Source organism: Cherax quadricarinatus, chromosome 25 (assembly GCF_038502225.1).
Source record: "Cherax quadricarinatus isolate ZL_2023a chromosome 25, ASM3850222v1, whole genome shotgun sequence".
In the NCBI taxonomy this organism is placed as follows: Eukaryota; Metazoa; Arthropoda; class Malacostraca; order Decapoda; family Parastacidae; genus Cherax; species Cherax quadricarinatus.
In genome coordinates this window covers 21,057,276-21,080,227 of record NC_091316.1, presented here as the reverse complement: position 1 = coordinate 21,080,227, position 22,952 = coordinate 21,057,276, and the positions used below count along the sequence as shown (strand labels likewise).

The 22,952-nt window shown below is 37.3% G+C and overlaps 1 protein-coding gene across 4 annotated transcripts in view; it reads right to left on the bottom strand.

Moving 5' to 3' along the window:
- The window catches only part of abs (ATP-dependent RNA helicase abstrakt), a 114,428-nt gene extending 91,754 nt beyond the window's left edge, over nt 1-22,674 (bottom strand). The window contains exons 1-4 of one of the 4 annotated variants that reach the window (XM_053778466.2): nt 22,532-22,674; nt 19,559-19,707; nt 16,915-17,082; nt 13,310-13,426 (exon numbers count right to left, since the gene is read on the bottom strand). In XM_053778466.2, coding sequence (XP_053634441.1) covers nt 13,310-13,426; nt 16,915-16,944 — 147 coding nt within the window. In that variant the 5' untranslated portion in view covers nt 16,945-17,082; nt 19,559-19,707; nt 22,532-22,674. Of the gene's footprint in view, nt 1-13,309; nt 13,427-16,914; nt 17,083-19,558; nt 19,708-20,961; nt 21,210-22,451 lie in introns of all 4 variants that reach the window. The other 3 variants (XM_053778465.2, XM_053778464.2, XM_053778467.2) reach the window with 3 other exon arrangements.
- Nucleotides 22,675-22,952: the final 278 nt, after the last annotated feature.

The following is a 22,952-nucleotide window of genomic DNA, read 5'->3' as shown; positions in this document are numbered from 1 at the left end:
AATGGAGCTCAAAATAGGGGAAATGTTTGATTTTTGCCAATGTTCAAAAGTAAACAAATGATGCCATTGCCCAATAAATGTTCAACTAGCCATTCTAATATGCAGTCATGAATGGGTTGATGTTATTTATACAATTATTACAGTACAGTGGACCCCCGGTTAACGAACTTTTTTCATTCCAGTAGTATATTCAGGTGCCAGTACTGACCGAATTTTTTCCCATAAGGAATATTGTGAAGTAGATTAGTCCATTTCAGACCCCCAAACATACACGTACAAAAGCACTTACATAAATACACTTACATAATTGGTCGCATTTGGAGGTGATCGTTAAGCGGGGGTCCACTGTATTGCAGTAGTCTGCATAATAGTAAGTCTTCTATTTTTTGTTTGAATAAAAATTCAAAATAGAAAGCAAGAGTAATATCAGAGGGGCCTGGAGACATGACTGATGAGCAAAGAAATGTCTGCATTGTTCATTCTGGACCTTATTTTGAAACTGTCATATTTTTTAGTTTTCGTGAAATTGGCCAAATTGCAAATTTCTGACCACATTATTAGGTAGTTGAAATTGGTAAATGGGCAGTTTCTTGTACTCAATCGATAGAAAAAATGGAGTTCTAAAGAAATAGCTATGAGTTTGGGCGACTGGAACAATGGAATTAGCCGAAAATAGGGCTCAAAGTGGGCGAAATAGCCGATTTGTAAACAGCGCTGAGGTCACTAACTTCGCGAGAGCATAATTCCGTCAGTTTTCCATCAAATTTCGTTTTTTTGGCGTCATTACAATCGGGAAAAGATTCTCTATCATTTCATAAGAAATTTTTTTTTTTTTTTTTTTTTTTAATTTTGCAACACCAGGAGACACCTCAGGATTGGGGGTTACGACAGTCAAAGGGTTAACATTTAAAAGTTCCTCAAAATATTCTCGCCATCTACCTAATACCTCCATCTCCCCATCTACTAACTCCCCTACTCTGTTTTTAACTGACAAATCCATACTTTCCCTAGGCTTTCTTAACTTGTTTAACTCACTCCAAAATTTTTTCTTATTTTCATTAAAATTTCTTGACAGTGCCTCTCCCACTCTATCATCTGCTCTCCTTTTGCACTCTCTCACCACTCTCTTTACCTTTCTTTTACTCTCCATATACTCTGCTCTTCTTATAACACTTCTGCTTTGTAAAAAACCTCTCATAAGCTACCTTTTTCTCTTATCACACCCTTTACTTCATCATTCCACCAATCACTCCTCTTTCCTCCTGCCCCCACCCTCCTATAACCACAAACTTCTGCCCCACATTCTAATACTGCATTTTTAAAACTATTCCAACCCTCTTCAAGCCCCCCACTACTCATCTTTGCACTAGCCCACATTTCTGCCAATAGTCGCTTATATCTCACCCGAACTTCCTCCTCCCTTAGTTTATACTCTTTCACCTCCCTCTCACTTGTTGTTGCCACCTTCCTCTTTTCCCATCTACCCCTTACTCTAACTGTAGCTACAACTAAATAATGATCCGATATATCAGTTGCCCCTCTATAAACATGTACATCCTGGAGCCTACCCATCAACCTTTTATCCACCAATACATAATCTAATAAACTACTTTCATTACGTGCTACATCATACCTTGTATATTTATTTATCCTCTTTTTCATAAAATATGCATTACTTATTACCAAATCTCTTTCTACACATAGCTCAATTAAAGGCTCCCCATTTACATTTACCCCTGGCACCCTAAATTTACCTACTACTCCCTCCAAAACATTTTTACTCACTTTAGCATTGAAATCCCCAACCACCATTACTCTCACACTTAATTCAAAACTCCCCACGCATTCACTCAACATTTCCCAAAATCTCTCTCTCTCTCCTTACTATTATAAACTATTATTATAGAACTGATAACCAGTACAGTATTATATTGTCAACCTTGTGCCATAATAAGAGTTAGCATAATCTAGTGTATTATAAACTATTATTTTTGTTCTCTCGTAGTTCTTTATAACTACCATTACCTGCAGACTTTTTATTTAATTATCACTTCCAGTACTAAGCAATTTTACTGTGTTCAGTAAACTTCTATCCTAAATCTACAACTTTTGTCAAACTCTAAAACTATAACCGTTTAATATTAAATCATCAAATCTGTACCAAATTAAGAGTAAACTGAATCTCTGCATTTTTAAAACTACTTGTACCAATCCATTAGCTAGTAAGATAAATTAGTTTAGTATCATAATTATTAAGGTTAACATAACACTTTATTCAAAAGTCTATAGAAACAGCTATACAGTGGAAGCTCTACTTGCGAGCATGTCCACGTGCGAGTTTTTCCAAATACGAGCAGTCGATAGGTCAATTTTTTGCTTCAATACGCGAGCAAAATTTCCACAAGCGAGCAGACCTCAAGGTAGGTTCCTTGACACTGGTGAGGGACTCTTGCTCTTGATCTCAGGAATTGTATCTCATTTGTTTGTTGGACTATCTTATTGAAACTTGGGCAATGTATGATGGAAAGATGCTTCTTAACGTACACCAAAAATGAAAGAAATCTAAGCATAAATAATGGAGTTCACTTCTTAGCAATTAGCCACCCCTCAGCGGTAATTTCGAATGGTTTTTATGGTTGTATTCTCTTTTTTTGGTCTCATTTGATAGAATGGAAGATATATTACAGAAATAGATATGATTTTGATTGCTTTCACAATGAAAAGTGCCTTGAAATTGAGCTCAACCTAGGAGAAATGGTCCATTGCTTGGCTGTTTCCTGAGAGCTCATCGTAAACCAAAATTATCAGAAAGCGAATCAATTTTCCGCATAAGAAATAATGGAAATCAAATTAATCCGTGCAAGACACCCAAAAGTATGAAAAAAAAAAACTTTTACCACATGATATATTAAGTTTAATGCAATATAATAATTACAATAACAATAATAACAATAGAATAATCACAATAGAATAATTGACACTTACCTTTAATGAAGATCTGGTGATGATTGATGGGATGGGAGGAGGGGAGAGTGTTGAAGTTTTTAATGTTTAGAAGGGGAATCCCCCTCCATTAGGACTTGAGGTAGCAAGTCCTTTTCCGGAGTTACAGTGGACCCCCGCATAACGATCACCTCCGAATGCGACCAATTATGTAAGTGTATTTATGTAAGTGCATTTGTACGTGTATGTTTGGGGGTCTGAAATGGACTAATCTACTTCACAATATTCCTTATGGGAACAAATTCAGTCAGTACTGGCACCTGAACATACTTCTGGAGTGAAAAAATATCGTTAACCGGGGGTCCACTGTACTTCCCTTCTTCTTTTAATGCCACTAGGACCAGCTTGAGAGTCACTGGACTTCTGTCGCACAACATATCTGTCCATAGAGGCCTGTACCTTTCATTCCTTTATGACTTTCCTAAAGTGGTTCACAACATTGTCAGTGTACAGGTTGCCAACACGGCTTGCAGTAGCTTTGTCAGGGCGATTTTCATCAGAAAAGGTTTGCACTTCAAGCCACTTTGCACACATTTCCTTAATTTCAATAGTCATTAGCACCCTGGTCTCGATGGGTTGGTACTAGAAGCTTTCTTGGGGCCCATGGTGACTTATTTTGCAGAAACAAGCACCAAAAACAGTGATAATATGGATAATATAGAATGTACCGAATGTATCCTTAGATGCACACACACTGGCTGGCTTGTAAACACTGGACACGTCTCGTACTAATCATATCGCATACCGGATTTTATAACAGGAACCGAGGCAAATTTTTTGCAATATAATGCTTCGGATACCGGATTTATCGGATACCGATGGCTTCGCGAACCGGGGGTCCATTGTATGCATAATAATATGTATAATAATACAGTGGACCCTCAGCTAACGATGGCATCAGCTAACGTTAAATCCAGCTAACGATACATTTTAACGCAAAAATTTTGCCTCAGCTAACGCTAAAAAACTCACCCAACGCGATTCGTTCGAGACGCGTCCACGTGTGGCCTGAGCAGGCCTCAGTTGTCCCGTGGGTGCCAGTGTTTACAAGCCAGCCAGTGCGGTCACATCCATGCATACAATCGGAACATTTCATATTATCACCGCGCTTTTAGTGATTGTACATACCTGCAAAATAAGTCACCATGGGCCCCAAGAAAGCTTCTAGTGCCAACTCTGTGATAAAAAGGGTGAGAATTAGTATGGAAATTAAGAGAGATTTTGAAGGGTTTGGGGCTAACCCTGAGACGCCTATGCCAGTTGTGGAATCCATTGTGCCTACTTCAAAGATTAAGGAAATGTGTGCAAAGTGGGTTGAACTGCAAACCTTTATGGATGAAAATCACCCTAACACAGCTATTGCAAGCCATGCTGGTGACTATTACAATGACAATGTTGTGGCCCATTTTAGGCAAATCTTAAACGAACAGGAGGTACAGACCTCTATAGACAGATTTGTTGTGCGACAGAATTCCAGTGACTCTCAAGCTGGTCCTAGTGACATTAAAAGAAGAAGGGAAGTAACCCCAGAAAAGGACTTGATACCTCAAGTCCTAATGGAAGGGGATTCCCCTTCTAAACATTAACAACTTCCATACTCTCCCCTCCTCCCATCCCATCAATCATCACCAGATCTTCAATAAAGGTAAGTGTCAGTTTGTGTGTATTAAAATTAATATTTCATGTGGTAAAAAATTAATTGTTTTTGTACTTTGGGGTGTCTTGCACGGATTAATCTGATTTCCATTATTTCTTATGGGGAAAATTAATTTAGCTAACGATAATTTCAGCTAACGATGAGCTTTCAGGAACGGATTAATATCGTTAGCTGAGGGTCCACTGTAATAGTATAATAATATAATACAATAATAATAATAATAATAATAATAATATAATATGTATAATATTAATACATACATAAGAATGGCCTAAGCTTACTACCACCTGCAGCTCACAAGACTGCCATCCCCACAAGCCCCTTTGTGGGGCGGGGCAGATGGCAGACCAGAGGCCTAGCTTCTCCCTGCGAGCCCCGTGAGGGCGGGGACTGTGGCTAGGCCTGGGGACATTTGGTCCCAAAGATGATGGGGTACTTGTACCTCCTCCCATGGGAGACTTAGGTCTCGAGACACTCCCCAGATAGGGAGCCAAGGCTGGGTCACCACTCTTGGAAAAGACCCGGGCCGGGAGAATACCGGCAAATAAAAAAAAAAATAATAATGTACTACATATAATAATTATAATAATAGACAGCTTCAAAAGGTCATCACTAGATGGCAGTGTTTACCACAACAAAGAGAGAGCGGTTGTGGCTGCCTTCACCTGTTACATAATGATATATTTTAATTCTAGAGTATATATCATGTTTCTATGTTATTTATATTGTTTGTTATGCCATATTAGATGAACTGTGATATATAAATAAGCCATATAGATGATATTAGCGAAATTATTCATGAAGTATTTTGCCCAGTCTCCAGACAAAATCTCGTCCACTGCCGACACCGCCCATACCACTACATGAATGACATATTTTATTCATTCTAGAGTATATTTCAGGTTTCTATGTTATTTATATTGTTTGTTATGTCATATTAGATGAACTGTGATATATAAATAAGCCGTATAGATGATATTAGCGAAATTATTCATGAAGTATTTTGCCCAGTCTCCAGACAAACTCTCGTCCACTGCCGACACCGCCCATACCACTACATGAATGACATATTTTATTCATGTTAGAGTATATATCAGGTTTCTATGTTACATGTACAGTGGACCCCCGCATAACGATCACCTCCGAATGCGACCAATTATGTAAGTGTATTTATGTAAGTGCGTTTGTACGTGTATGTTTGGGGGTCTGAAATGGACTAATCTACTTCACAATATTCCTTATGGGAACAAATTCGGTCAGTACTGGCACCTGAACATACTTCTGGAGTGAAAAAATATCGTTAACCGGGGGTCCACTGTATTTATATTGTTTATTATGTCATATTAGATGAAGTGAGATAGATAAATAAGCCGTAGAGTTGATATTAGCGAAATTACTGAAGTACAGAATTCCACTGGAACGGATTAATTGCATTTCAATTAATTTAAATGTGGAAAATTGACTCTGCAAACGAGCAAATCCAGTTGCGAGCAAGGTCATGGAACGGATTAAACTCGCAAGTAGAGGTTCCACTGTATACTACTCAGATCAACCTGAATGTATCAATAATTCCTGCACAAGGAATGAACATGGAGAATATATTATAGCTAAATTTAAATCGAAAGACCTGCAAAAACCCCTCACAGTGATAAACATCTACAGATTATCACAGTCAAACATTTACCATTTTAGTGAAAAGTTAGGAAACATGATAACTGATGCACATATGAACAAAGACCACTTACTACTCTCAGGAGATTTCAACATAAATCTGCTACATGACCAGGACCCACAAGTAACCGAATTCACAAACACTAAGAGCAACTGCTTGTTGCTACCAACAATAACAAAACCTGCAAGAATCTCCAAGACTAGTATCACCTTATTAGACCACCTCTGGACTAACACCATATCCCCTTTAGAATCTGGCATAATCACAGACAACACCACAGACCACTACCCTACCTTTCTCATAACCAACCTAGGTAAATTGCCCCAAGACACTACTAAAGTTACCTTCAGACTACATAACAAGACAGCTGTTAATAACTTGATAACAGCTATGAATAACGTTGACTGGTATAATGAGCTCGAAACATATACAGATACAAATGAATGTATTAATAATTTTCTAAATAAAACACTACCTCTATAATAAGCACTGCCCTAAAATAAACTAAACAGATCACAGCTAAGAGACTGAACAGTCCCTGACTACCACCCAGCAACCTTAAATCCAATAACACAAAGCACCTATATGAGAAACAGTACAGAATGGGTCAAATAACTAGAGACTATTCTAAACGTTACTCATCAATCCTTGCCAGCCTGATAAGAAGGTAAAAAAAACTGTATTATGAAAACAGATTACATAACATAAAAGGTGATATAAAAAAGACCTGGAAAACCCTATCTGAAATTCTAGGAACTAAAAAGATATCCCCCCAAAAAAAAAACAATCAATTTAACAAAACCAGATGAACCCCTACTCCCACCAATTGAAACAGCAAACAGACTCAATGTTTTCTTCTCCATCATAGGAAAGAATCTAGCGAGCAAAATCCCAAGCATAAACACCCATCCATCAGACTACCTCATGGACACCTTCCCAAATACACTATTCCTAGCCCCAACCAACCTACCAAAAGTCTCACTCATCATCAACACCCTTAAATCAAAGCAGGGGACATAAATAACTTAACACATTTTTTTTTTTTTTTTATTATCACACTGGCCGATTCCCACCAAGGCAGGGTACAAAAAAGCATCACAAGTACTGTCACCAATTATTGCAACACTCTTTAACAACTCCATTGAATCCTCCACCTTCCCAGCAATTCTCAAAATAGCAAGGGTCATCCTGATCCACAAAGGAGGTGATCAAACTGACTTGAATAACTATAGACCAATATCTAACCAACCTCTGCTCTCTAAAATCTTTGAAAAATAAATTCATAGACAGATCAATTCCTACCTCATCTCACACAACATACTAAACCCGTCAGTTTGGATTCAGGACTAATAAAAGCACAAATGATGCTATTATACACATGCTAGAACTAATATACAGTACACCGCTCTCAAGAAGAAAGAAGTCCCACTGGGAATCTCCATTGATTAACGTAAAGCTTTTTATACAATTGACCATGATTTGCTGCATATTAAATTAACACATTGCCTAAAGTCATACCTTAGCAACAGAAGCCAATATGTGTACACAAATGGAGCAAACTCTTCGACTCAACCAATCACAGTCAGTGTCCCACAAGGAATTGTCCTTGGCCCACTCTTTTCCCTCATTTACATCAATGACCTATCAAATGCATCACAACTACTAAAACCCATGTTATTTGCAGATGACACAACATACGTCTTCTCTCACCTAAACCCAGTCATACTGGCTAACACTGTTAATGCCAAATTGCAGAAAATATCTACCTGGATGATGAGAAATAAGCTTACCCTCAATACTGACAAAACCTGTTTCATTCAGTTTGGAAACAGAGCTGCAAATATTCCATTTAACATAACGGTAAATGGATCATCCATCACAAGACTCACAGAGGGAAAATTCCTATGAATCCACCTTAAATTCCAGACACACATACAACAAATTTCTAAGAAAATCTCTAAGACAGTAGGCATACTATCAAAGATAGTATGCATACTGATTGTGGGCATACTATCAAAGATAGTATGCCCACAATCAGCTCTCCTTGCACTGTTTCATTCACTCATCTACCCTTATCTCACATATGGAATTTGTGCATGGGGAACAACATTAAATCACCCAAGACCACTAATAACCCAGCAAAAGGCTGCAGTCAGAATGATAACAAATTCCCACTCCTGACAGCATACTCCACCAATATTCAAAAGTCTAAAACTGCTCACTGTTAAGAACATCCATACTTATTCATGTGCCTACTACATACATAGAACACTACACTCAAACATAAACCCTCCACTCAAACTACTCTTCACCAACCCTAACAAGACACACAACCACAACACAAAACACAGATCTCTTTTTGATGTACACTGTGTCCATATCTCACTGTGTAAAAACGCTATGCAAATAAAGGGCCCCAAAATTTGGAATTCATTACCAGTAAATACTAAAGAAACCAGGTCTGAACACCAATTTAAGGCTCTTCTCAAAAGCCACCTACTCACCCAATTATAGCATTCTCATACAGTAAACTACTTTCAACAACCCACAATGTTATGTTCCCATAATATAAATTCAATATTTTTTATTGAAACTATTGTAATTAGAGTAAAATTACTGTCAACTATAAATAAAAAAAAAAAAGTACAACTTAAACAAACTATGATCAATTTCTTTAGTAATAAGTAGTCTGTAAGCCATTAAATTAAATCTGCCCATAATGCCTAGGCATGATAGTGGCTCTCTTTGTACTGCAACTCATTATTGTAACTTCATAATCTTGCAAAGAAATAAATTTTGTTTGTTTTGTTTGTTTGAATGTAGATCTATGTTTGGACAGTTTAAGGGTTAAAGTGCAGGCATTGTACTTCCCATTTCCAGTACTCAAGTCCGGCTATATAAAAATAGCTGGTTTCCCTGAATTCCTTCACTAAATATTACCATGCTCACACTCCAGCAGCTCATCAGGTCCCAAAAACTATTCATCAACCTGAGTGGTAGTACAGTATAACTTGCTGCAAGATTATTGTAGATCTGGTCTACTAAAGTTAAAATTTAGCAGCCTTGGTAAAAAGCCATTCAATATTAAATAGTTTATGAATACACTATACTATTACATAAAATCAATAAGGCTAACTGTAACTGATGAACCAGTAAGACTACATAGTGGTATAATAATACTCATGACTAACACAGTACAATATTTTAACAACTTGTAAAATGAAATTTATTGCTATTATTTTTCATCATACTGGCTCTTTCCCTTCAAGGTAGTGACCTAGAGAATTGAATATTCACCATCACTCATCGGTAGCTGCTATGCCAGAAGTGCACAGACATCAAAATTAACCCTTTCAGTGTCAGTCCCGTTACATCACGGCTTTGAAGCCACTGTTGGTCCTGTAGTATGACGCCATGAACTCAGCTCACTCAGATAAGCTGTGAGCAGTAAATATTGGCCTAGATATGAGAGAATGGGTCTATGCGGTAAGTGTACACCATATAAAAAAAATCCTGCGAGCACGGAGTACATGAGAAAAAATGCGACCTTGTTTTTGGTTTAAAACAGCGACTTTGCAGTGTGGTGTCAAGTGGTTTTTATGGTTGCATTCTTGGTTTCTCATCTCATTTGATAGAATGGAAGATATATTACAGAAACAGAGATGATTTTGATTAGTGTCAGGAATGAAATTACCTAACTTGAAATTGAGCTCAAAGTAGCAGAAATGTTCGATTTTTGCCAATTTTCCAACTAGCCAGTCTAATATGAACTTAGGAATGCATTGGCATTATTTTTTTTTTTTTTCAACAAGTCAGCCGTCTCCCACCGAGGCAGGGTGACCCAAAAAAGAAAGAAAATCCCCAAAAAGAAAATACTTTCATCATCATTCAACACTTTCACCACACTCACACATTATCACTGTTTTTGCAGAGGTGCTCAGAATACAACAGTTTAGAAGCATACACATATAAAGATACACAACATATCCCTCCAAACTGCCAATATCCCAAACCCCTCCTTTAAAGTGCAGGCATTGTACTTCCCATTTCCAGGACTTAAGTCCGACTATATGAAAATAACCGGTTTCCCTGAATCCCTTCACTAAATATTACCCTGCTCACACTCCAACAGATCGTCAGGTCCCAAGTACCATTCGTCTCCATTCACTCCTATCTAACACGCTCACGCACGCTTGCTGGAAGTCCAAGCCCCTCGCCCACAAAACCTCCTTTACCGCCTCTCTCCAACCCTTTCAAGGACGACCCCTACCCCACCTTCCTTCCCCTATAGATTTATATGCTTTCCATGTCATTCTACTTTGATCCATTCTCTCTAAATGACCAAACCACCTCAACAACCCCTCTTCTGCCCTCTGACTAATACTTTTATTAACTCCACACCTTTTCCTAATTTCCACACTCTGAATTTTCTGCATAATATTTACACCACACATTGCCCTTAAACAGGACATCTCCACTGCCTCCAACCGTCTCCTCGCTGCTGCATTTACCACCCAACTTCACACCCATATAAGAGTGTTGGTACTACTATACTTTCATACATTCCCTTCTTTGCCTCAATAGATAACGTTTTTTGACTCCACATATACCTCAACACACCACTCACCTTTTTTCCCTCATCAATTCTATGATTAACCTCATCCTTCATAAATCCATCCACCGACACGTCAACTCCCAAGTATCTGAAAACATTCACTTCTTCCATACTCCTCCTCCCCAATTTGATATCCAATTTTTCTTTATCTAAATCATTTGATACCCTCATCACCTTACTCTTTTCTATGTTCACTTTCAACTTTCTACCTTTACACACATTCCCAAACTCATGCACTAACCTTTGCAATTTTTCTTTAGAATCTCCCATAAGCACAGTATCATCAGCAAAAAGTAACTTTGTCAATTCCCATTTTGAATTTGATTCCCCAAAATTTAATCCCACCCCTCTCCCGAACACCCTAGCATTTACTTCCTTTACAACCCCATCTATATATATATTAAACAATCATGGTGACATTACACATCCCTGTCTAAGACCTACTTTTACCGGGAAGTAGTCTCCCTCTCTTCTACACGCCCTAACCTGAGCCTCACTATCCTCATAAAAACTCTTTACAGCATTTAATAACTTACCACCTATTCCATATACTTGCAACATCTGCCACATTGCTCCTCTATCCATTATTTATACAATTATTAAAAAATGCAGTAGTCTGCAAAACAGTAAATCTTCTATTTTTTTTGTGAATAAAAATTCAAAATGAAAAGCAAGCGTACCATGAGAGGGACATGGAGACGTGACAGGAAATGTTTATTTAGTGCCAGGAATGTCTACATTGTTTACTCTGGACCCTATTTTCAAATTAACAATTACTGAATTTTGTATGAAATTGGCCAAATTACCGATTTCTGATCACTTTATTGGGTAGTTGAAACAGGTAAATGGGTGGTTTCTTGTACTCAATAGATAGAATAGAAGGAATATTAGTAAAATAGCTATGAGTATGCTGGACTGGAACAACGGAATTGGCCAAAAATAGAGCACAAAATGGGCGAAATTGCCAGTGCATAAATATCACCAAGACCACTAACTCTGTGAGAGCATAATTCCCTAAGTTTTCTATCAAATTTCATATTAAGCCTATGTGAGTTATACAGCAAGTGAAACAGTAAGCATGACCTATCATTTCTCCACCGGTAAAGTTACAATAAAAATTTCCGAATGCAAAATTGAAAAAGTGAGGAATTACTACAATGAATATAGTGATCTAAAGAAATAAAAACATTCACCATCCACAATTCAAGAAATATATTTTATAAATGATTTTTTGATATATCTCATAAAACATCTACCATAAGCCTTTTTAACCCTTTGAGGGTCGACAGGCCCTCTCCGAAACTCGTTCTCAGGGTCGGCCAAATTTAAAAAAAAAAAAATTATTTTCTCTTATGAAAAGATAGAGAATCTTTTCCCGATCATAAAGACACCAAAAGTTTGAAATTTGATAAAACACTTACGGAATTATGCTCTCGCAAAGTTAGTGGTCTCGGCGATGTTTACGCATCGGCGATTTTGCCCACTTTCAGCCCCATTTTCGGCCAATTTCACTGTACTAGTCGACAAAAAACATGAATATGTCGCTAGAACTCCATTTTTTCTATCGAATGGGTGCAAGAAACCTCTCATTTATGAAATTCAACTATCCAGTACAGTGGTCAGAATTTAGCAATTTTGCCAATTTCACACAAATTTCAAAAGATGCCAATTTCCGAATAGGGTCCAGAATAAACAAGAAAGACATTCCTGGCACTAAAATGACATTTCCTCTAGTCATTAGTCACGTCTCAAGGCCCCTCTTATATTCTTTTGCTTTCCACTTTGAATTTTTATTTTCACAAAAAATATAAGATTTACTGTTATGCAGACTACTGCATTAGTGTAAAAAATGGTATAAATATTATTGGTGCACTTGTGAAAGAATATTAGACTCACCAGTTGACGTGTATTGCACGCTTGGCACAATTTGTTTACTTTTGAAGTTTGGTAAAAATCGAACATTTCTGCTACTTTGAGCTCAATTTCAAGGCACCTTTCTTTGTAAAACCAGTCAAAATCATCTCAATTTCTGTAATATGTCTTCCATTCTATAAAATGAGACCAAGAAAACTAGAATACAACAATAAATACCATACGAAAATACACTGCAAAGTCGCTGATTTATTAAAAAAAAATGGTAAAAGTTTTTTTTTTCTCATTATGCACTGTTTGCTGCAGGATTTTTTTTAGACTGTGCACACTGACCACATAGACCCATTCTTTCATATGAAGGCCTACCAGCTTTCTCCCACTAGATTTGAGGCCGCTAGAATTTATGAGTACTAGTACGTCAAAAACCCCTACGCGTAAGACGTACTAGTACGACGAAAACCCTCAAAGGGTTAAAGAAGCTGCAATATACCTGTGAAATTTTTAATATCTGCTTTAGTTTCTGCTTCTTGCGCTCCCTAACAGGGACATAGGGCTCGTAGTCTTCTTCATCATCATCACTGGACTTTGGATCTTCACGTCGGTACCTCTGAAAATAGAAGAAAACAGTCCTTAAAACCTCCATGGTGAGTTATAAAAACATCAAAACTTTGCAAGAAGATATGAGCATGTAAAAATATTTAAATACAGAAATCCACTTTGCAAGATCTTGGAAGCAGTGATTAAATGCCTAAACTTTAAAAGTAGAAGATCAGAAAACTCACCTTTTCATGCAACCCTGTAAAGGTATGAATTCAAAATATGAAGCTCATGAATCAAATATCTGAACTTTGGCCACAGTTTGAGCCTAGCTTTGAAATTCAAAGTAAGGATAATCTAATGAATTACAGAAGTATTTCAATGATATCTTGTGTGAGTCACATCTTGCATATTTAGCATATATAGAATATCTGAATAACAGAATATAATGAATCTCAGACTACAAGGCAAGTGTACAACAGTGTTTCACATTAGGTGTTTTCTTTGTCCATTTCCTGACCAGAGAAAAATCAATGCAAGAATTTTTTTTAATTTCAAGAATCTTTTAATTATCCTTTTAATCTAGCTCTCAAAACTGACATCAATCAACACATATCTTTAGGAAGTGAGCTTAAATGAAATGAAATTAGAAAGAAATTTTTTCTCTTAATGCTACAACTATTCCCAGAGATTTTTATGAAATAATTCCTTGGTTTCAAAACCAATTCAACCACTAAAGATCTCTATCATGAAAGATCATTCACTGCATTCTGGACTTGAGGTGCACTTTGCTCATAAAAAAACTCTCATTAAGCAACCGGCTGAAAGGATACAATGTCATCCTTCCCATTTTGAGACAATCTTCCCAATCCAAGTAATCAAAGTGGAACTTTGCTAAAACATGATTAACCCTTTGACTGTTTTCGACGTATAAATACGTCTTACGAGCCAATGTTTCTGACGTATATATACTCAATAATTCTAGCGGCTTCAAATCAAGTGGGAGAAAGCTGGTAGGCCCACATGTGAGAGAATGGGTCTGTGTGGTCAGTGTGCACCACATAAAAAAAATCCTGCAGCACACATTGCGTAATGAGAAAAAAAAAACTCTGATCGTTTTTTTGGAATAAAACGCCGACTTTGAGGTGTATTTTCGTATAGTATTTATCGTTGTATTCGCGTTTTCATGGTCTTAGGTGATAAAATGGAAAACATATTACAGAAATAGAGATGATTTTCATTACTTTTACGATGAAAACGACCTTGAAACTGAGCTCAAAGTAGCGGAAATGTTCGATTTTTACCAATGTTCAAGAGTACATAAATCACACCACACGTCCAATACACGTCAACTGGGGAGTCTAATATTCTTTCACTAGTGCACTGATATTATTTATACCATTTTTACAATAATGCAGTCGTCTGCATAACAGTAAATTTTGTATTTTTTTGTATGAATAAAAAATCAAAATAGAAAGCAATAATAATATAAGAGGGGCCTAGAGATGTGACTAATGAACAGAGCATATGTTATTTTAGTGCCACGAATGTCTACCTTGTTTATTCTGGACCCTATTTTGAAATTGGCATCTTTTTTATTTTGCGTGAAATTGGCCAAATTGCCAATTTCTGACCACCATATTGGGTAGTCCAAATTAGTAAATGGGAGGTTTCTTGTACTCAGCTGATAGACAAAATGGAGTTCTAAAGAAATAGCTATGAGTTTGGTCAACTGGAACAATGGAATTGGCTGAAAATTGGGCTCAAAGTCGGCGAAATCGCCGATACGCATATGTTGCCGAGACCGCTAACTTCGCGGGAGCATAATTCCACGAGTTTTCGACCAAATTTCGAACTTTTGGTGTCATTACCATCGGGAAAAGATTCTCTATCATTTCATAAGAAAAAATAATTTTTTTTTTTTCAAAAATTGAGCGACATAGAATGACAGTTTCAGAGAGGGGCCTGAAACAGTCAAAGGGTTAAAATTAGAAAAGATGATATTTCATACTCCCATCCAGTTCTATGCAGCCAGCCACCTTCTTTCGAAGTCAGAGGATGGCAGCTAACACAGGTGGCTTACACTTAACTACTAATAAAAAATTATTTTTAAGATCCTTGTCTTTGATATACAGTGGACCCCCAAGTTTCGTGAGCCTAGCGCTATGTGAATTTCGACTTTCGGCAACTTTTTTCGGTTTGTGATTTGCCTCGTGACTCGTCCATCATATAGCCAGGCATACACAAAGGCTCCCACACAACATTCAGGAGTCAGTGTGGCATTGTTTGTGGGCGAGTGACCATCACCCCACACGTTCATGCGATACATATCGTAATAATCCATTGTTTTAAGCCACCATGGGCCAAAAGAAAGCTTCTAGTGCCAGCCCTTTGGTAAAGAAGGTGAGAAACACGAGAAAATTAAAGAAAGAAATCATCGCAAAATATGAAAGTGGAGTGCATGTGGCCGAACTCAGCAGGATGTACTGGAAGCCCCATTCAACGATCACTTCCATTGTGTTGAAGAAAAAGGAAATCAAGGAAGCTGTTTTGTGAAAGGGGTAGATATGCTCACCAAAAAGAGATCGCAAATACTTGATGATGCTGAGAATTTGTTGTTAGTGTGGATCAACCAAAAACAATTAGCAGGAAATAGTGTTATGCAGTCGATAATTTGTGAAAAGGCAAGGCAGTTGCAAGCTGATCTCGTAAAAAAAATGCCTGGAACAAGTGCTGATGTTAGTAAATTTAAACCCTGCAAAGACTAGTTTGAGAGATTTAAGAAGCATAGTGGCATACAGTGTGGTAAGGCATGGCAAGGCCATGCCTTACCACACTAAAAAATTCGCAGGAATTCAAAGACTATCTACAGGCTGAAGGATTCGTCCCCCAACAAGTGTTCAATTCTGACAAAACAGAGCACTTGTGAAAGAATATTAGATTCGCCAGTTGATGTGTATTGGATGCTTGGGATGATTTGTTTACTTTTGAAATTCGGTAAAAATCGAATATTTCTGCTACTTTGAGCTCAACTTCAAGGTACTTTTCATTATGAAACCAATCAAAATCATCTCTATTTCTGTAATATGTCTTCCATTCTATAAAATGAGACCAGAAAAACGAGAATACAACCATAAATACCATACGAAAATACACTGCAAAGTCGCTGTTTTAAACCAAAAACACGGATAACGTGCATTGTCCAGTCAAGCGCTTCTACAGTCAAACCAACGTACCATTACGCACTGTGTGCTGCAGGATTTTTTTATACTGTGCACACTGACCACATAGACCCATTCTTTCATATGCAGGCCTACCAGCTTTCTCTCTCTAGATTTGAAGGTGCTAGAATTTATGCATTCTAGTACGTCATAACCCTGGTGTGTAAGCCGTACTAGTACGTCAGAAACCCTGAAAGGGTTAATATATATCATCATAAGGGTTAACACTTTCATAAACTGTCCTATATATCATGTATACAAACCAGCTACCACATATTATGATATATAAACTTAAGATAAAATACACTGTATATTAAAACCTTCATATAATTCTTACCTTTACTGTCTTGGGGCTAGCAGTACTCATTTTGGTATTTTGTGTTGCAGGAGTTCAAGCATATAGTCTTGTGTATGTTAGAGACTGAATGTCCCAGTGACCAGCAGAGCTGTCCTCTAAGTCACCATCATCAAGCCTCTGTTTAGTATAAGTCTATACTCAGCAATCCTGTTGAAAAGTTAAGTGATGTAGTACATTTCACCTAATGTATAACACACGTTACTTTTCATTAATAAATGTTGTTTAGAAGAGTAATTTCAATACTTAAGGGCAATGACACTAGCACCGAGACCTAAATTTTAAAAAAGAAAAAGGATTTGTTTTGAATGTGAAATTTACATTAATACTTTCGCTTGAGTAATTCAATGAAAAATACAAATTCATATTAGCTATTCTTTTATATATCCATGGTGCCAATACAATATTGTTTATCAGGAGAAATGTGGGTAAATATGCAGCTCAGGTCCTGCATAATTTAAGTGTAATTTATTCCTAAAAATGTTCAATGTTAAGTGGGTTTTGCCAGGCACATTTTATTATTTGTCCAAATGGTAAAAAAAAAAAAAAAAAAAAAAAAAAAAGGCAAAAAAAAAAAAAAAAAAAAAAAAAAGAAAACTTAATAAAACCCACAACAACTCAACCTAAAATATGAGACTGAACATAACTTTGTTAGTAGCATGTACATCAGCTTGTACACTCACTAGTGTACACACTACTGACAATTAGACCTACTCAGCCAGTGATATGGAACTGATAAGTTTTCGTTTATATTTGCTGTGACTGTCCAAGGCATATCGGCTGACTCAATATTAACCATGGATTGGCCTTGACACCAAAATACAAAGCAAGGTAAAGGTATTACTCAGCGGATTATTATTATAGTTGTAAGTGCCAGGGGGTCATACAGCACCTGAGGGAAAGAAGGTAGTCAAGTTTGATCCTAAAAAAAAGGGGTAATGTAGCTCCATTCCCTAAAATGAATCAAAAGCCTTGCACTGGACAAACACCCCCCCCCTCCCTCACCTCCATGAAGGGACCAACACTGTGGAGCTTTCTTTAGTGCCCACTAATGTTTCATTACATGTAAACTACTTTATTTGTATGGCATACAGAAATAAAAATTGTATTGTACAGTGGACCCCCGCTTTACGATCACCTCCCAATGCGACCAATTATGTAAGTGTATTTATGTAAGTGCGTTTGTATGTGTATGTTTGGGGGTCTGAAATGGACTAATCTAATTCACAATATTCCTTATGGGAACAAATTCATTCAGTACTGGCACCTGAACATACTTCTGGAATGAAATAATATCGTAAACCGGAGGTCCACTGTACTGTAGTGTATTGTAGAGGATTTGACCTAGGCCTTCCAATGGAACCTAAGTACAAGGATTTAAATAACTGACATTAAAATGTATGTAATTTTTACATAGGATCTTTTACAGTGGACTCCTTGCACCAAAGTAAATATCACCTCATATTAATAACAGAGTAAACAAACTTTATTACAAACTTAAAAATGCATGTATGCGTGTTTCTTTACACCGGTTGTCGCTGTTCACCTATCAGTAAAATGGGTACCTGGGTGTTAGTTGACAGTTGTGGGTTGCATCCTGGGATGAAACTGACCTAATTTGCCCAAAATGCTCTGCATAACAAGGGGCTTTGTATATAGTAATATGTCATTGATGTCAGCTAGGCCTGTATACCTTGTACATACATGTACTTGCAGAAATAAAGATATTATAATATTGCACCAGTAACAGAGGTTAGGATTAAACAGAGAACCAAACCCTGGATGACTACTGAGATATTAGATAATATGAAATTCAGAAACCAGTTGCTAAAGAGATTTAAGGCAGACAGGATATTGCAGCACTAACATGAATTCCAAAGGGTGAGGAGCAGAGTGCAGAGGCTTATAAAAGGCACAAAGGCAAGGCACTATTGCTCAAAAATCGAAGATTACAAGAATAACCCTAGAAAGCTCTGGCAACAACTAAAACATTTGGGGTATAGCCATAAACCCATAGATAGATCTAACACAATGCTAAATATCGATAACGATGTATGTCATGAAACAACTAAAGTGGCAAACTGTTTTAATTCATACTGCACAACTGTCACATTAGCACTAGTAAGTAAACTACCAGCTGCATCAAATACCTTTAACACAGACTCTGATAAGTTTAAAACATACTATACCAATACAGTGGACCCCCGCATAACGATATTATTTCAATCCAGAAGTCTGTTTAGGTGCCGTTATAGACCGAATTTGTTCCCATAAGAAATATTGTGAATTAGATTAGTCCTTTTCAGACCCCTAAAAATACACCTACAAAAGCACTTACAAAAATAAACTTACATAATTGGTCGAGTTGGGAGCTGATCGTTATCCGGGGGTCCACTGTAAAGGGTAACCCCAAACAGTTGTCAACTATTAAGTGTATCTCATGACTTCATACAAAAAGAACTACTAAGCAGGTAAACCCAACTATAGTACCGGCCCAGATAACATCCTGTCTAAGTCCCTAAATGACGGTGCCTCTGAACTGGCAATCCTCATTGCTCACACAATAAATTTGTCTATAACCACTAATACCATACCAGAGGGGTTCAAGGAGGCCAGAGTTACTCACATCTTCAAGAAAAATAGTAGGTCTGATGTCAGAAACTACAGTAGATCCCAGTTATCGTAATTAATCCGTTCCAGAAGGTTGGCCTAAATCCAAAATGGCCGAAAACCGAAGTAATATTTCCCATAAGAAATAATGTAACTCCAATTAATCTGTTTCAAACACCCAAAAATATTAACAAAAAATAAATTTTATAGAGAATAGCTATAGTGTTACAGCTCTTCAGTGGTTAGTACATTCATTACTTTCCTTAAAATACTTGTAGTCTTAATGTAGGGCGAGAGGTGAGTAGTATTTATATTAACCTAAAATAAGACATTTAACGTGCCCAAGAGTGATTATTATTACGTATTAGTATTATAACTATGGTGATAAGACTAGAGGGACACTTAGTGAATGAGTAACAAAGGCATATTTATATGCTATGTAATGTGTTTCTTCTATAATTTTGAGGAAAATATCATAGATGGATTAATGAAAATATCTTTATTAACCTAAAATAAGACATTTAATGTGCCCAAGAGTGAGTCAAGAAAATATGCGCGGCCCAGTGAACGCGTCTGGTACCAGGGGGAAATTTCGTAGAAAAAAGTGCTCGATTTCCAAATTGGCCGATTTCCCCACCAGCCGAAAACCGGGGGTCCACTGTATAGGCCTGTTAGTATACTCAGTGTAACATCCAAAATTCTAGAGAGGGTTGTGTACTGTCAAGTAGTTAAGTATCTTAATGACAACAACATTCTTCATAGTTACCAATCAGACTTTAGGAGCACTTGCTCAATCGACACCTCCCTAATTAATCTGATGGATTACATGAGAACTGAAATGCTGATAGAGAACCTCATAGGAATAGTAACCTTAAACTTGGGAAAGGCCTTTGATACTGTCAACCACAATGTATTATAAAAGAAACTTAAAGCTATTGGCACAGGTTCCATAGATTGGTTTAAGTCCTATCTTAGCAATAGGAAACAAATTGTCAAAATCAATAAAACAGAATCAGATCCCCTGCCGATAGCATATGGAGTTCCGCAAGGTAGTATTCTGGGTCCCTTATTATTTTTATGTTATGTAAACAACATGCCCATTAGTGTCAAGTGCAAACTCCTACTGTATGCAGATGACAGTGCTCTGTTAGTGACAGGTAAAGACCCACAAGATATAGCTAATGCCATAACACTAGAACTGGAGTCCTGCAGCAAATGGTTAGTAGACAACAAATTATCGTTACACCTCGGGAAAACGGAAGCCATACTCTTTGGCATGAAACATAAACTGAGAAGGGTAAATAATTGTAATGTTCGGTATAATGGGGAACCATCACTTCAGTTTCCTCAGTAAAATATCTGGGAATCCCCTTTGACCCATGTATGTCAGGAGAATTGATACAAAACAATGTAGTTTACCTGGAGAGAGTTTTGGGGGTCAACGCCCCCGCGGCCCGGTCTGTGACCAGGCCTCCTGGTGGATCAGAGCCTGATCAACCAGGCTGTTACTGCTGGCTGCACGCAATCCAATGTACGAGCCACAGCCCGGCTGGTCAGGTACCGACTTTAGGTGCTTGTCCAGTGCCTGCTTGAAGACAGCCAGGGGTCTATTGGTAATCCCCCTTATGTATGCTGGAAGGCAGTTGAACAGTCTCGGGCCCCTGACACTTATGTAGTAAAGAAAGTGAATGTTAGACTGAAGTTCCTCCACAGACAAGCACAGTGTCTCCCTCTGAGGCTCACAGAACCCTGTCTAGCCCTTATACAATGTCAAATGGACTGAACTTGCTCTTCATGGTACTCTGCCTTGACAAAAAACTGAAAGACTGCAAATCACCCAGAATAAAATGGTAAGATTCATCCTGGACCTGGGTCCAAGAGAACATGTAGGCCAGGATGAATTATGACAAATGGATATGCAGAATATTGAAGACAGAGTAAAACAAGTGAAGTTAAATCAAGTTTACAAAATTGCTCACAGTGTCCAGAATATCTTGCTGCCAATTTTATCAAGGTTGGGAACCAAAGCAATCATAGTACAATACTAGGGGGAGAGAACACAACTTTGTAGTACCCACAGTCAGTGGGCAGGCTTCAAACACCTTTTATTGTACAGCAATAAAGGAATGGAACAGACTACCCGCACATGTCAAAGCCAGTCATAGCATGAGCAGGTTCAAGAAGAGTGCCAAAAGATGTCTGATGAATGTAATGACAGAAAGGGAGGGGAATGATTTTTTATTTTTTAGCTAGCACACATGTAAATATAAATAAATCATTTTACCTTATTCCTAGTATATATCCTTTATAATATAAGATACAATCTCCTACACTGTATAATAATAAGGTATTAAAAGGACCCCAATGGAAATAAGTCACTGACTTATTTGGGTTATCCTAGGTTCTCTACACATATAAGAACATAAGAAAGAACGAACACTGCAACAGGCCTACTGACCCATGCGGAGCAGGTCCATGTCCCCCCCCCCCTCGGATTAACCCAACGACCCACCCAGTCTGGTCACCTCCACTCAAGGATGGAGCACTGCACCAGACCCAGCAGCGCAAGCTAGTCAGGTCCAACTCACACCCACTCATGTATTTATCTAACCTATTTTTAAAAATACACAACGTTTTAGCCTGAATAACTGTACTCGGGAGTTTGTTCCACTCATCCACAACTCTATTACCAAACTAGTGCTTTCCTATATCCTTCCTGAACCTGAATTGCTGTGATTATCTATTTAACTGTATTTGTGTATACCAGAATAAACTTACTTAATTACTTTATTATTATTATTATTATTATTATTATTATTATTATTATTATTATTATTATTATTATTATTATTATTATTATTATTATTATTAATTATTACGTCTGCTCGAAAATAGTCAAAATACACTACATGAGAGAAACCAATTAAACTCAAGTGGTTTTGTTTAGTTATTCAAGTTGAAATATCCTTCTTCACAACAGGTGGTTTACTTGAGAGGTTTCTTCTCCTTCTCTTCTTTGTCAGCATACGTGCTTAGAGGTTTCTCTCTTCTTATGATGGGGTTAATAAGTCGATCAATGATAAACTGTGACTAGTAACTAGTTACTTCTTGTTGATGTTGTTAAGGACCACCACAACTTACGTGTTTCATCTCCTGGGAGTCCACGGAGCAGTTCTCTTGTTCTCTGTACTAGACTAATAAATAAGTTTATTCAGGTACATATATTGTACACATAAACACAGTTACATAAATTATCATATATAGCAGCATGTGTGTAGATTGCCTAGGATAAACCCCCAAAAAAGTAAGACAAAATGACATTTCCATTGGGCTCCAGGGAGTAGTCTTCTCCTCTGTACTAAACTAGTAAGTAAATTTATTTAAGCACATTTACACATAAGTACAATTAT